Here is a 15,380-nt window from a genome sequence, read left to right on the forward strand (position 1 = left end):
TTATAAGTCACTGGATTAGTAGAGACCCATCATATCAACCTTTTCCAAAGTCGAGAGACGCACTTAACTTAATTTTTGGGTTTTTGGCTAAAAAATAATTATTACCATCTACAACAAGACCAAAAAGACCACCTTTTAATTCAGAGTACGATGATCAACTAGAAAATAGAGAAAGTACAACAGTTCTTTGTGAAATGACTTTTATGGGCCTCTAGAGCTTCTCAAAATCATCCTGTTGTGGGTGCGTGCATTATGTGCACCCTACATATGTAGCAGAACGTTTTTCCTATTGTAACAACTTTTTATCAAAACTCTATTCACAAACAATTAAGGTTGCAATCAACACATACATGAGATGATTCATAACTTTCAAAACTACAATCTTATTGTTAATCAGGATACGGTCTTGGGTTCATCCATGAAAAATTAGAGTGGTAACCTAAATTATATTTCAAAATACAAAGCATTAAGCTCTAAGTCTAAAAACAAAGTTACAAACAAGACCAACGATCAATTTTTGATTGTCCCATTAAATGAAGAATGGAACGAATTTATTATCAAAATCTTGCAGTTCAAATGACATTTGGAAAGTCCCAACCTAACATCTCTTGAGCCATGGTTCTAATGGAGATCACTTCCAACTCATTCTCTTTGTCCACTATGTGTTTCTTCTTTTGAAGAAGTCTCACATTGATTTCAACTAGTAACAATGCTTCAATCATCAGGAATCCCCAACATAAAGTCAAAGATATTGAACTTGGAATCAACCCTTCTTCTACCCGTATCTGCACACACATTTCAAGGTGAACACATAGATTATATTGTGGATGATAAAAGATCAACCGTTTCTAAATTGTAATATAATGTGGAAAATAATGTTGATACATACATACATACATTTATACACATGTATATTCATACATAAGTATCGGACTAATCTAAGATATAGCAACATACTTTCATTTATTGATGTAGTATGGCCTCCCACATTCATTTCATTTGATTACAGCATGTTCCTTTGTTTTTCTTATTAAAGCAATGTAGTTTGAAAAATCGACTCAAGTTAGCATTGTACTTTCAAAACCTTTTCTTATTAGAACACTATACTTTGAATGATCTACCCAAATATAGCAATGTACTTACATTTTTTTCTTATTAAAACATTATGCTCTGAAAAATCTACCTAATTATAACATTGTACATCCAATGTTATTCTTATAAAACATTATGCTTTCCAGATATAGCGTTCTACTTTCTTTTCTTATTAAAACATTACACTTTGATTAATCTACCCAATTATAGCATTGTACTTTCAAAAAAGAATTCTTATTACAACATTATACTTAGATAATCTACCCAACCATGGGATTGTACTTTTAATTTATACTTATTGTAACATTATACTTTGAAATTCTACACAACAAGAACTTGAATTAGGCTTAATCCCTTTTTTCAGCACCTCTTTTCTGCAAAAATCATTGAATTTAGCTTTTTAAGAGAAAAAATCAAGAGAAGAGAACAGATTAAGACGAACATTGTCTGCATGTATAGTACTTTATTTTCTTTTAATTATTAATTTTGATTTGTGGCTGAAATTTAGTAACCGACATATCAATTTTATTATTTAAATCAGTGTGACATGATCAATAAAGAACACAGAAAGTACCTGTTACAAAGCTTCAAAAAATTCATCCCTGGAGACTTCTGCTTTGGGCAGCTGTATGTAGCAGCAGTAAGATAGTGAGCCTCGTATCTCCGATGTAAACCCACACGACTCAAGAAGTTCCCTCGACCCGGAGATACGCAGACCTTTTACCAAAAGAATGCTCTGTGGAAGATGAATTATGCGTGTACCTCGTACACATAACTCTACTAAATGTTCTAAACGTCCAAGTTCCTCAGGTAACTTTTCAAACAACAAACAATGATCAAGTTCGAGAGAAGTTAAACGTTTCAACATACAAATGCTATCGGGTAAATGCTTAATCATCGTATATGACAAAGTGAGCTTCCTTAAACTTTCTAATTTGCCAATACCCTCGGGTAACTTTTCAAGAAGCCAACAGAATGTAAGTCTGAGAGATTTCAAATGTTTCAACATACAAATGCTATCCGGAATATGTTTAATTGTTGTAGATGACAAAGTTAGATTCTCTAAACATTCTAATCGGTCAAGATCCTCAGGTAACCTCTCAAGTAGCAGACAATCTATAAGTTGAAGAGATTTCAAATGTTTCAACATACAAATGCTATCTGGAAGATGGTTTATCTTTGTATAAGACAAAATTAGCTCCTCCACACAATCAAACTGGTCAAAATCCTTGACCGCCTCTAGAAAACTGCCTTTGAGTTCAAGCTTTCTTAAATGTCGTAACCCACAAATGCTTTGTGATAATGTTTCAAGGTTTGTGCAAGCACACATACCTACAGAAAGAAGCATCTCAAGATTTCTAGTAAATGAGATTCGATCTTTATAAAAACACTTAAACCGAAACTTTGGCAAGTTATTGTTGGGGTGAAGCAGGCATATTTCTATGGTCTCGACAATCAGTTGTAATTCAGCTGAAGGACCAACCTCAAGTGATTCATCCACACTACAAGAAGTATAATCCTTAATCTGAAACAAAAAAGAGCTAAACCTCAAACAACCACTTAAGTCTACATGGACAAGCTTGTTTAGACTTCCAATGGGAGTGTGAAGTTCTACCAATTTATGACAGTCATTGAGATATAACTTCTTGAGATTTGGAGTCATCCCAAGGTCAAGGGTCCTCAATTTTGAATGACTAATTTTGAGTACGGCGAGCTTTTGACATTCATTGGCCATGTGAAGTTCTTCCAAACAACAAGATTCCTGAAGATTTAACTTCTCTAGATTTGGAGTCATCCCAAGGTCAAGGGTCCTCAATTTTGAATGACTAATTTTGAGTTTGGTGAGCTTTTGACATTTATTGGCCATGTGAAGTTCTTCCAAACAACAAGATTCTTGAAGATTTAACTTCTCTAGATTTGGAGTCATCCCAAGGTCAAGGGTCCTCAATTTTGAATGACTAATTTTGAGTTTGGTGAGCTTTTTACATTTATTGGCCATGTGAAGTTCTTCCAAACAACAAGATTCTTGAAGATTTAACTTCTCTAGATTTGGAGTCATCCCAAGGTCAAGGATCCTCAACTTTGAATGACTAATGTCGAGAGAGGCGAGCTTTCTACATTCATTGGCCATGTTAAGTTCTTCCAAACTCTTAGGTTTATAAATATGTAACCACCTAAGATTTGGAGTCAGTCCAATGTCAAGGGTCCTCAACTTTAAATTGATGAGTGTTAATTCTGTTAGATTTAGACATCTTCGGGGCAAGTGAAGTTTTTCCAAATAGTTGCATTCAGAAAGAAGCAACTTTTCAAGATTTGGAGCCAGCCCAAGGTCAAGGGCACTCAACCTTGAACCTTCAATGTCAACAGAGGTGAGCTTTAAACATCCAACACTCATATGAAATTCTAGCAAATCATTGCATTGATGAAGAGTCAACGTCTCGAGATTTGGAGTAAGCCCAAGGTCAATGGTACTCAACATTGAATAACTGATGTTAAGAAATCTGAGCTTGTTAAAGACCTAAAATAAGCGAAAAACAAAATGAATATTGGTGTAATAACAAAACAATGTATGTATAACATTATATAATGAATCATACCGATCAATTGATCAACCATAATTTTACCTTACTTTCTCCACCTTCCCAAAGTTGTACAATTCTGCTGCGAACCATTTTAAGTGCAACAAGATTATTTGCTTGAAACATTGTGGGTAAAGAACTAAAAGGGTAATAGGTCCAATCCACATATCGTAGAGCATTTGGGAAGTCTGAGCCGGCCATACTAAACTCCAAATCACTGGAAGAATATGCATAAACAGAAAGAAATCTAAGTTCCTTCATCTTTCTCAGACCTTTTATAAAATTATGAGGATTGAATTTCATAGACGAGAATCGTATACATCTTGTTGCTTTAGTACCCTACAATCCAAAAGAAATCACCATGAAACTTGTGTCATAATAACTATAAATGTGTTGGTTTTTTTACCAAATATAAGTAAACATTATCCTCACCAAATCATTAGCTAATATCTCTTCAATTTCATCTTCACTCCACAATCGGCTATGATTGTGAGGCTCATCTGGGTGCCCACGACGAATAATATTCTTGCCCATTTCTACAATATGGTCATGCATGCCTAGGTGATTATAATCATAGTTCTTGTAAATAGTTATAAGAGATTTTTGCTGAAGAACTCTTAAACCATTTCTAGCTTGAAACCCACAACATTCAAGCGCTTTGATAGCCTCATCTTTCAGCCAATCTTTCATGATGCATGCAACATCTAGAAACATTTCCTTGTAATCCTCCTCTAGAGATATATAGCTTATTTCCAACTTTTTCAAAGTTTGTGTTTCCGGAATCGTTTTTAGTCTTTCTAGGGCATCTATCCATTCAAGCTCATCTTTTCCACAAAGAAACGAACCCAAAACTTTAATCGTCAAGGGAAGACCAGCCGCATAATATACAACTTGTCTTGATAGCTCTTCATACCCTTGAATTGGATTATCTCTCCCAAATGCAAACTTACTGAAGAGGCAAATTGCCTCCTCATATGATAGCAGATTGACATCATGAATGAACTTCACTCGGTGTGCTACCAACACTTGCTCGTCTCTTGTTGTGATGATAATTACACTCCCCGGCTTAAACCAATTAAGCTGGCCTGCTAACGCCTCAAGTTGGTCTATATGATCCACATCATCTATAACAACAAGAACCTTGCTATTAGGCATCCTCCTTTTCATCATGTGTTTCCCTTCAAAAACACCACTTACTTTTATGTCTTCATTGAAGACATCTGAAAGGACTTGCTTTTGCAAAGACTTTAAACCGGAGAAAGAAGCATTTTCCCTGACATTTTCAACGAAGCTTGTACCTTCGAACTGAAAGGATATGTGATCAAAAACAGCTCTTGCTAAAGTTGTCTTTCCACCACCTCCCATGCCCTTGATCCCGATCATGCGGACATCGTCACAGCCAATTCCTAGAGATGGTACAAGATTTTTGATCCGGGTCTCCATTCCTACTAGCTTTTCATCAATGCTTAAACTAATGGAACGTAACTCTAGTGAAACCACCTCAACTATTTTTCTGATGAATTTAGCTTCATGCCTGCATTTTAAAGAAGATTCAGTTAGCTTACTCAAAATCCCATATGACCAGTCACTTTCAGATCTATAATTAACATATGAAAAATTACGTATTAAAATTTGACAATCTAAGATGCCATATAAGAGCCATTTATATCCAGGACTCCAGGTTATACAGTAGATCAAAAAGATTCAAAATATTGCAGAGATCTAATGAAGGAATTACCCGTCAGCAGTGTTCTTCAACTCCCACCCAGCCAGATCCGCTGCTTCTTTGAGAGCCTCTCTCCATATTCCAGCAGCCTCTTTATTTTGAAGGTCGTAAAAGGCGTCTGCTACTGCCCCCTCTTGTTTCCGGACTTCCCGTGGTTCCACATCATAGAAAACGGGGTAAGCGGTATGCTCGTTCGTCTTCTGACACTCCATTATCTTAACAAGTTCATTCAAGCACCATGATGAAGAGGCATATCCCTTGGAGAAAACAATGATGTAGAATTTGGAGTCTTCAATGGATCCGATGAGCTCATCACTGATGTTTTCCCCTTTTTTGATTTCTTCGTCGTCCTTGTAAGTATGAATGCTTTTTTGCTTAAGAGCATGATAAAGATGGTCAACGAAGTTCGTACGAGTGTCTTCGCCCCTGAAACTTAAAAATACATCATACTTAAAGATCTTGCGAATGGATGAAGTTGAAGAAGATGCCATTGAAGGTGTGATTGAAGGATCCTGATAAAAATCAAATCTTTGTTAAGCAAGGTTAAAATGATTGCGAAGAAATTTGGATGAGATGAATCTGGATGATCATCAAAAGCAGCGAGATGGTGATGGGCGTGCGTGGGTGGAAGACTTTTGGACTTCTGCGGAGAAAGCCAAACCACTAGTTTAGTCAACGAACTGCAAATTTACTTATCAGATCGCATTTCTAATTACATTTGTCTTTTAATTTTTTTTACCAAGAGAAAGGGAAGTGCAGGAAGATGAGTTTCAAGTTATGTATCCTATCTTTTAATTTTTTTCAGTAGTCGTATGTTGTTTTAATTTTTTGATTTTTTGTGCTTTTCTTAATCTTTTTGATTTTTTGTATTTTTGTTTTTTTGTTTTTTGTATTTTTTGATATTTTGTATTTAATAATTAAAAGAAATTCATCATGAGTAATGCAAATATATAAATACAATTACACCTCATTAGCTTCTTTTATGACTTTATGTTTATTTGTTTAATTTGCTTAATCGAATATAAAATTTTAATTTTTTAATTAAATTAATCGAATGTAAAATTTTAATTTTTTAATGTTTAATTTTAATTTGTTTAAAAATAACATTGTGTTGTTTAATAATAACGTTGTAGTGACAATCTTTAGAAATTGTTCATTTTTTAAGGGTAAAATTGTAAATTAATAATTTCGTTTTGATGTTTGTAACATTTTTAAGGTCAAATTTAAATTCACAAAAAAATCAAAATTTTTATTTGTTTAAATTCAAAAAAAAAATCAATATTTTTACTTTCGATTTGTTTCAGTCATTTAATTTAGGATTGCAATCAGTCTGAACGGAAAAATAACATAGAGACAGTCTTAATAAAAAAGAGTTAAAAAAAAAGCAAAAAAAAGTATGTATTTATAAAAAAGAAAAAAAATATATGTATTTATTTAAAAATAGTTCAAAAAAAAAAAAAAACGACAAAAAAGAGGGGTAAATGAGGAATTAGGGGGTGAATAGAAAAATCCCCTTTCAAGAATATTATTTCCTTTTCCACGTCTCTGTATTTCCCCTTAGTATTTAGTAGGGGTGCTGATCGGGTAAAATTTTTGGGTTTCTGATAAAACGGGTTTGGTAGTTTTGGTATTTCCTTAAAATATTACTACCCGATACCCGAGGGTTCACGGGTTTTAGGTCGGGTCGGGTATACCTGAAAATTACTTAAGTGTCACTTATTGACTTTTTTTAATTCTTTTTTGCATTTCGGTTGCTTTAATAAAAAGTTGGATAACAAAATATTTCATACAATGAACAAGTACATATACGATAATAATAGAAGTCATTATAATATGTTGTGTATTTTTTCATTCCATTTCAAATTTTGATAAAAAAAACAGTTTATGGAGTACATGATCAGTATTAACCAAACATGTTACATAATTTAATGCGAAAGGTGAGTACATAAAAGTTATAAATAAAAAAAATTTAGCATGTAACGACCCGAAAAACCTTCCATTAATGATGTTAGTTTTTCCGTTGCATGAATATTTGATGGTGTAAAATTATTTCGGTTCCAAATTATAAAATGAATAAATTAAACAGAAAATGAATTAATAATCAAAATGTATAAAGTTAATTAATTAAATTGCAAGATAATTAAGATAAATAAAAAAACGGCATAATTAATATCTTAATTTAGTAAAAGGAGCTTAAGTTCCAATTAAGTTCAAATAAAATGAGTTAGGTGCAATTACGAAGACTTAAAATTAAGGATAAATTACATAAAATTCAATGAGTACAAAAATATGAAACTTCAAGGTGCAAATTGACCAGTTAACAAATCACTAATTAAAGAATAATGAAGATAGGTATATTATGAACACGGAAAGAGAGTTCAAGGACCAATGGTGTAAATTAAGAATAAGCTTATATAAACTTATATACGTTACCTAGATATGGACTCATGAGGGCTATGGGGATATGGACTCATGAGGGCTATGGGGAGATTTCTTGACGTACGAGAGAGTAACAGAGAGTAACGAGAGAAAAAAAAAAGTTGATAAGCTTTATCTCCGGCGATGGCGGAATCACAAAAAGATGTTGAATAATGGTGCTCAAAATTTCCGGTAGCTTCTGTCCCACTACTTAGCATCTAAGATTTCAGTTTTGTTTTTGGTAGCCGTTACTTAATTTCAAATAAGTGGTCCATGATTACCCATAAATTAGTATTAGCAGTTGCTTATTTCTAGCTTTGTCGGTTTTTTTTTTGTTTTTTTTTTTGGTATTTATATGGCTGTGTACTTAATCAAATGTGGGCAGAATATTGAATAAGAGATCTTTACACAGCAAATTATTCTTGAGTTTTTTCATGTTCTCCTTGTTCTGTATCAGAATTTCTTGTTTAAGTCTTTTTTTTCTTCTAACGAAATTTGTATCAGAACCTGTATAATGACAAACAATGTTACAAGTTCTAAAGCACAACCATTGATTCCAGTTTTCAAGGGGGAGAAGTACCACCTTTGGAGCCTCAAAATGAAGACAATGTTAAAGTCTCAAGAGCTATGGGATTTGGTGGATAATGGGTATGCAGAACCAAACCCGGCACCAACAGAGCCAAATCAACAATTACGAGAAACTCGAAAGAAGGATGCAAAGGCTTTATTCTTCATCCAATCACCATTGGATGATGAGTTTTTTTCACGTATTGCAGAAGCGACAACATCGAACCAGGCATGGGCAATTTTGAAACAAGAATTTCTTGGTGATCGAAAAGTCATCAATGTCAAACTACAATCTCTCCGTCGTGAATTCGAGACCTTGGGCATGAAAGAGAAGGAAAAGGTGCAAGTTTTTTTGTTTCGAGAGTGTTTGAAATTGTCAGCCACATGAGGTCATACGGTGAAAATATTAGCAATAAAAATGTAGTCAGTAAAGTTTTAAGGAGTTTGACCAAGGATTTCAATCATGTCGTGGCTGCAATCGAGGAAACAAAGGACTTGTCCACTTACACTTTTGATGAACTAATGAGTTCTTTGATAGCTCATGAAGATAGGATGAATAGGTGTTGTGAGAAAGTTGATGAGAAGGCGTTTCAAGCAACTGGGGATCAGAATAAACGAAGTGCAGAAAGTTCACGTGGTCGTGGACGAGGAATAGGTGGATTTTGTAGTCGTGGCAGAGGAAGAGTTCAGTTTGGTGATCAACGCCAACAAAAAAACATCCCTCGATGTCAACATTGCAACAAACTTGGCCATAGAGAAGCTGATTATTGGAACAAGCAGAGAGAAGAACAGAACCCTCAATGTCGATATTGCAACAAACTTGGCCACAAAGAAGTTGATTGTTGGACCAAGAAACGAGAACAAAATCATGCAAACTTTTCAGAAAAATTTGAAAAGGAAAGTAAGTTATTCATGGCACATTCTTCCATAGTTGATACATCTAATGGCGTGTGGTTTGTGGACAGCGGATGTTCAAACCATATGACAGGAACAAAGTCTTTGTTTAAAGAGCTTGATGAGACTCAAAAGGGTGTAGTTCATTTTGGAGACGACAATACATTGCAAATTGAAGGACAAGGTACAATCTCCATCAAAACCACTCAAGGTAATGGAAAACTTCTTCACGATGTGCAATATGTTCCTATATTAGCTCATAATTTGCTAAGTGTTGGGCAATTAATGTGTTATGGGTATTCAGTACTTTTGATGATGGGTATTTTTTAATTAGAGACAAAAAAATCTGGTTAGCCCATTGCTAACATTCCAGTGACACAAAATAGAATGTTTCCTCTTAAAATTTCAACCATGGGGAAGTGTGCTTTAGTTGCTACTAGTGAGTCAAGCATTTGGCATCTACGTTATGGTCACTTAAATATAAATGGGTTGAAATTGTTACATCAGAAAAATATGGTTTTAGGGATGTGAAAAATAGATACAATGGATTTTTGTGAAGGGTGTGTATATGGGAAACAAACTCAAAATTTGTTTCCTGTAGGCAAGTCTTGGGGAGCTTCTTCTTGTCTTGAATTAGTACATACCAATGTTTGTGGTCCAATTATTGTTGATTCGTTTGGTGGAAGTCGATATTTCTTATTGTTTATAGATGATTACATCCGCATAAGTTGGGTATACTTCTTAAAAAATAAGTCAGAGACCTTTGATTGCTTCAAAAAATTTAAGGCTTTGGTAGAGAAAGAGAATGAGAATAACATAAATGTTCTTCGTTCCGATAATGGTGGTGAATTTACCTCATGAAAATTTAATGAATTTGTGATTTTAATGGTATTCGTAGGGAATTTATAGCACCGCACACTCCAGAACATAATGGAGTAGCAGAACGAAAAAACCGAACCATTGGTGACATGGTAAGAAGCATGATGGCAGCAAAAAATCTTCCAAAAAATTACGGGCTGAAGGCGTTGCAACTGTTGTATACATTTTGAACATCTCGCCCACAAAGGTTGTTCTAAATCGAACTCCCTATGAAGCATGGAAAGGTAGAAAGTCGCAAGTAAGTCACTTAAAAATCTTTGGGTGCATTGGTTATGCATTAGTCACATCATCTCGCACCAAGCTTGATCAAAAGTCAGAAAAATGCATTTTTATTGGCTATTCTACTTCCTCAAAAACATACAGGTTATTTAACCCGATTAGTGCAAAAATTATTATAAGCAGGAATGTTGAATTTAATGAAGTAGAACAATGGAGTTGGAAGATTACAGAAACATCGGCCTCACCGGAATCTGTTCTTGTTACATTTGAGGTCAATAACTTCACAGATGCAGAAACAAGCAATTCTCAAAATGGACATAATGTTACACCACCTTCAACTCCACCTTCTTCACCATCGGGATCTTCTTCACCTTCAAGCTCTTCATCTGAAAGTCCTCAAAAAAAGTTTCGATCACTGGAGGATATTTATGCCTCATGTAGCTTTGCATTTTATGCATCTGATCCTGATCCTATATCTTATGATGATGCAGCAGAGAAACAGGTGTGGTAAGATGCAATGAAAGATGAGATTGCGGCTATTAGAAAGAATTAGACTTGGGATTTGGTTGATTTGCCTAAAGAAAAAAATGTCATAGCCTCAAATGGGTGTACCGTACAAAATACAATGCTGATGGTACATTCCAGAAGCATAAAGCTCGTTTGGTTGTAAAAGGGTATGCTCAACAACACGGAGTCGATTACGAAGAAACCTTTTTTCCAGTTGCTCGGTTTGAAACCATTTGATTTTTTCTTGTCTTAGCCGTACAATTAAAATGGAAAGTGTACCAATTTGATGTTAAATCGGCGTTTCTAAATGGAGAGCTAGAAGAAGAAGTGTATGTCTCTCAACCGGAAGGATTTTCATGTGGCGATGATAGCAAAGTGTATAGGTTGAAAAAAGCCTTATACGAGCTTAAGCAAGCCCCCCGAGCATGGTACAACAAGATAGATTCGTACTTTCAAGAAAACGGATTTGATAGAAGTAAAAGTGAGCCTACTCACTATGTGAAAAAGCAAGGTAAAGCTGATTTTTTAGTTGTCCGCATCTATGTAGATGCCCTTATTTATATGGGGTCGTGTGAATCTAATGTTGTTGGGTTCAAATCTTCGATGATTAAAAAATTTGAGATGTCAGATATAGGCTTGTTACGTTACTTTCTTGACCGGAGGTGAACCAGTGTGATGATGGAATTTTTATTTGTCAAAAAAAAGTATGCTACTGACTTGCTTAAATGATTCAGTATGTTGAATGTGAATTCGTGTTTAACACCAATGAATATGAATGAATCGCTTGTTGCAAATGAAGGCACAAAGTTGGCAAATGTGAAACACTTAAGGAGTATAGTTGGAGGCTTGAACTACCTAACTCACACTAGACCTGATATTGCATTCTAGTTAGCAAAGTTTCAAGATTTATGCACAGTCCTTCAGTTCATCATCTAGGAGCAGCAAAGAGGATTCTTCGCTATATAGCTGGAACGGTTGAGTTTGGGATTTGATACTCAAATGTACCTAATCCAAAATTATATGGGTTTACTGACAGTGATTGGGGTGGCTGTTTGGATGATCGAAGGAGCACCTCTGGTTATGTTTTTTCTCTTGGTCCACGTGTTGTTTCAGGGAGCTCAAAAAAACCAAGATATTTTAGCACTATCCTCATCAGAAGCGGAGTACGTTACAACAACATCATCAGCTTGTCAAGCAGTGTGGTTAAGAAGGATACTTGCTGATCTTCTCCAAAAGCAAGTTGGTCCAACAGAAATATTTTGTGACAATCAAGCAGCAATTGCAATGACAAAGAATCCATCCTTCCACAGCAGGACAAAACACATAGACATTCGTTATTATTTTATTCGCGATTGAGTTGTTGAGAAAGAAATCATTTTGAAGCATTGTGGAACTAACGAGCAAGTTGCAGATGTGCTCACAAAGTCTCTTCCAAGTGTCAAGCATAATTTCTTCAGGTTCCATATGGGAGTAACAAGTTTTGAAGCAAGGGGGTGTGTTGAATAAAGGTGCTCAAAACTTCCAGTAGCTTCTGTCCAACTACTTAGCATTTAAGATTTCAGTTTTGTTTTTTGTAGCTGTTACTTAATTTCAAATAAGTGGTCCATGATTACCCATAAATTACTATTTGCAGTTGCTTATTTCTTGCTTTGTCAGTTTTTTTTTTTTGGTATTTATATGGATGTGTACTCAATCAAATGTGGGCAGAATATTGAATAAGAGATCTTTTCACAGCAAATTGTTCTTGAGTTTTTTCCTATTCTACAGAATTTCTTGTTTAAGTCTTTCTTTCTTCCAACAAGAGATACCCGACAATTGAGTTGTATCCAGAGAAGAAGAGAACGAGTCGGGGTTAAATAAGGACTGTTGTACCAGTGAGATAACCCCTTGATTATTTATATTGTGTTTGGAAAAGAGAAACGGGGTTTGCGGTAACAGTCTTGTATGTGTAAATAGGTGCATAGTATATGAAGCTTTTGTACAACGGAAGGTGACCAACCTCCTACTTTAATCATCGGTGGTGACAGAGAACTAGGCCACGGCAGGTTGCAACTCTTCCCAATCAAATTTTGGTGCTCCTTCCCCACATGAACAGTGTACGAAACAAAGTTATTTCCATCCTAAGTGTCCGGGTTCCTCTTGTTTCCATTCATGATTTCCGACAAAGTCACCAATACGAGATGAAACCACAAATCCAAGGCACCTTAAGAGATCATGAAGCTTCTTTTGGATGCAACCCTATATGGTTGAGCAAGGTCGATGAATGCGTTGTACCTTTATGTTCTAGTTCATATTTATGTAGAGAAGATTTTCTAAAGAGGTGGCAACATGAACTATAGTGAGGAAATGGGAAGCCATTAAAGGCTTTTACTGAATTTCATGAGGTTAGTGAGGAATCATGCGAGCAAACATATTATGGCTACTGTTGGTTTAGAAAGGTACACTCCTTTCTCTTGTTGTTCTTTGCCTGGGCACATAAAATTACTTCTATTGATTATTATAATTAATCTTAGCCACAATATGGTTCGATTATTATGAATTTTAAATGGTAGTAATGTGTATTGTTATGAAGTTACCATTGAGTGTTTAAAATAATAAACAAGATTGAAATTAATCATAAAATATATTGCGAGATAAAAATATCTAATTATTAACTAAAGGATTAGGGTATCCGTAAATTAAAAGTGATAATAATATATCATTTCATTGTTAACGATTTGATTTAATTTTTGAAAAATAAATCTAACCTTAGAAAAATAAAATAGGTTAATCACGTGGGTTAATTAGGAGCTTAATCCATATGACCATATACGGTAGTTTTATAAATAGTCACATGATATTTAGAATTGTCTTTAATGGGAAGTAGTAAGTAGAATTATTGATTTATTAATATGTTGTGGGAGAATATCTAAACGCTAATTGTTATTTAGGTTTATTTGACGAATAAAGAGCTTATAAAGACATGTAGAGAAATTCATTTTCCGAATATTCAGGTGAGTTCATAATTTTATCTCACTAAGGTTGCATGATTGAAACGTGTAATCCGTAGATGGTGATTTGATTCACTTTAGGATGATCGTGTTATTAATTGTGCTTGATGATGATAAGATAATTGTGATGATACTATATGTTTTGTGTTATTGCCATGTTATGACCTAATTGTTATGTTGTTTACACTTTGATGTACTTAATGTATATGAAAAGCTAATTTTTGGTATGAGTCGATAATTTTCTTAACTTTAGTGCATATCTGAGAACTACATCGCATAAGTGGGTTATTGATGCTAATTAGGATTATGCTAAAATTGCTAATGCTTGTTTGATAAATCCTATTGTTTGCACATTCTGTATAGTTATGCCTCGGTATCTGTTGATATGATGTTATGATTGATATATGCTAGTTGAATTTGTTTGCGATGATCATGCCTAATGAAATCAAGAGTCGTATGTTATGCTTGATTGATGGTATGCCATTTTGTTACGTGCTATATTGCTTGAATTGGTTGATCATCTAGCATGCTCATTTTGAATTAAAGTTGTAATGAATTTTTAGACATGTGCTATTGTAAGGCGATAATATGATAAATTTTATTACATGTTTTATGTTCGTTAAGGTTGTATGAGTAACATGTCTACATTGATGTATGATTGTTTGTTTGTGGGGTATAATGGTGTCATGGGTAGAACCTTGCAATTTTAATCGGTTGAAAGAGCTTAAGCCATAATGATGATTAGTTACACGGTCTTTCTAGACGGCTGTGTGACACGTGTTTCATGTGTACCTCGGTGTACGGGAACTAGAGTGGTGTTGGCTTTATGGTGTGGCCGGATCAAACATCATGTGGGAATTGGGAGGTGTATCGGTAGAATTGACACCATTTGTATCAATCCTAAATGACACCGTGAAGTACTTGTACTTTGCACGTCGGAGTAGCGAAAATGGAAGTCTTGGGGTTGGTGAATTCGGGTGGAAGTCATGAGCCACTTAGAGCACTAAACTGGTTGAGCATACGAGTAGTGAACGGGGTTAAGTTGTTGGGTGGGTTGTCACTAAGAAAACCCCAAAGTAGATAATCGGTTGAAAGGTGAATATATACAATAACCGGTTGAGTTGAACTTGCATATGATAATCCGTTGATAGCAATTACATATAATAAACAATGAGTTAAATTATATGTAATAATCGGTTGTTTTAAGGTGATAACTATAATCGGTTGAATTGAACTTTAATATTATTGAAAGAAATTACGTATAATAAACGGTGAATTAATTTATATGTAATAAACGGTTGATAACTATATTTGGTTGAATTGAAATGAAATGATATGGTGAAATGTTGTATTGCAAATGGTTTAAATTAAGTATGATGTAAATGATTCAACGCTGTTCGCTAGTTGGTTGGTTATATAATTGAAGCTTGAATATATAATCAAATGTTGTTACATGAAATGTGATTATTTATATGCTATGTGTGATAACCGTCACTTTCTGGTCAAGTC

The 15,380-nt window shown here is 34.6% G+C and overlaps 2 protein-coding genes across 2 annotated transcripts; one reads left to right on the forward strand and one right to left on the reverse strand.

The window, feature by feature from the left end:
- Positions 1-333: 333 nt before the first annotated feature.
- On the reverse strand, positions 334-6,063 carry LOC145097215 (TMV resistance protein N-like). Its single transcript, XM_079034738.1, has 5 exons — positions 5,410-6,063; positions 4,104-5,205; positions 3,717-4,010; positions 1,667-3,610; positions 334-785 (listed from the first exon to the last, which is right to left on the reverse strand). Exons 1-4 carry the CDS (start codon positions 5,886-5,888, stop codon positions 1,670-1,672), a joined length of 3,816 nt encoding a protein of 1,271 aa, XP_078890864.1. The 5' UTR covers positions 5,889-6,063; the 3' UTR covers positions 334-785; positions 1,667-1,669.
- Positions 6,064-8,766: 2,703 nt separating this feature from the next.
- Positions 8,767-12,237, forward strand: LOC145099477 (uncharacterized). Its single transcript, XM_079037049.1, has 6 exons — positions 8,767-9,554; positions 10,175-10,312; positions 10,519-10,881; positions 10,971-11,102; positions 11,616-11,697; positions 11,995-12,237. The coding sequence occupies exons 1-6, from the start codon at positions 8,767-8,769 to the stop codon at positions 12,235-12,237; spliced, it is 1,746 nt and encodes a 581-aa protein (XP_078893175.1).
- Positions 12,238-15,380: the final 3,143 nt, after the last annotated feature.

The sequence above is a fragment of the Lactuca serriola genome, chromosome 4 (genome assembly GCF_051521515.1).
Source record: "Lactuca serriola cultivar US96UC23 chromosome 4, Lser_US96UC23_V15, whole genome shotgun sequence".
In the NCBI taxonomy this organism is placed as follows: Eukaryota; Viridiplantae; Streptophyta; class Magnoliopsida; order Asterales; family Asteraceae; genus Lactuca; species Lactuca serriola.

Excerpts from the sequence above, each read along its gene's own strand:
- LOC145097215 (XM_079034738.1), bottom strand. The coding sequence starts at position 5,888 with ATGGCATCTTCTTCAACTTCATCCATTCGCAAGATCTTTAAGTATGAT. Across the intron at positions 5,206-5,409 it reads TTGAAGAACACTGCTGACGG|GCATGAAGCTAAATTCATCA; the intron begins GTAATTCCTTCA and ends TTTAAAATGCAG. Across the intron at positions 3,611-3,716 it reads GGGAAGGTGGAGAAAGTAAG|GTCTTTAACAAGCTCAGATT; the intron begins GTAAAATTATGG and ends CGCTTATTTTAG.
- LOC145099477 (XM_079037049.1), top strand. The coding sequence starts at position 8,767 with ATGAGGTCATACGGTGAAAATATTAGCAATAAAAATGTAGTCAGTAAA. Across the intron at positions 10,313-10,518 it reads CTGAAGGCGTTGCAACTGTT|GTTATTTAACCCGATTAGTG; the intron begins GTATACATTTTG and ends AAAAACATACAG. Across the intron at positions 11,103-11,615 it reads ACCTTTTTTCCAGTTGCTCG|TATGTTGAATGTGAATTCGT; the intron begins GTTTGAAACCAT and ends TAAATGATTCAG.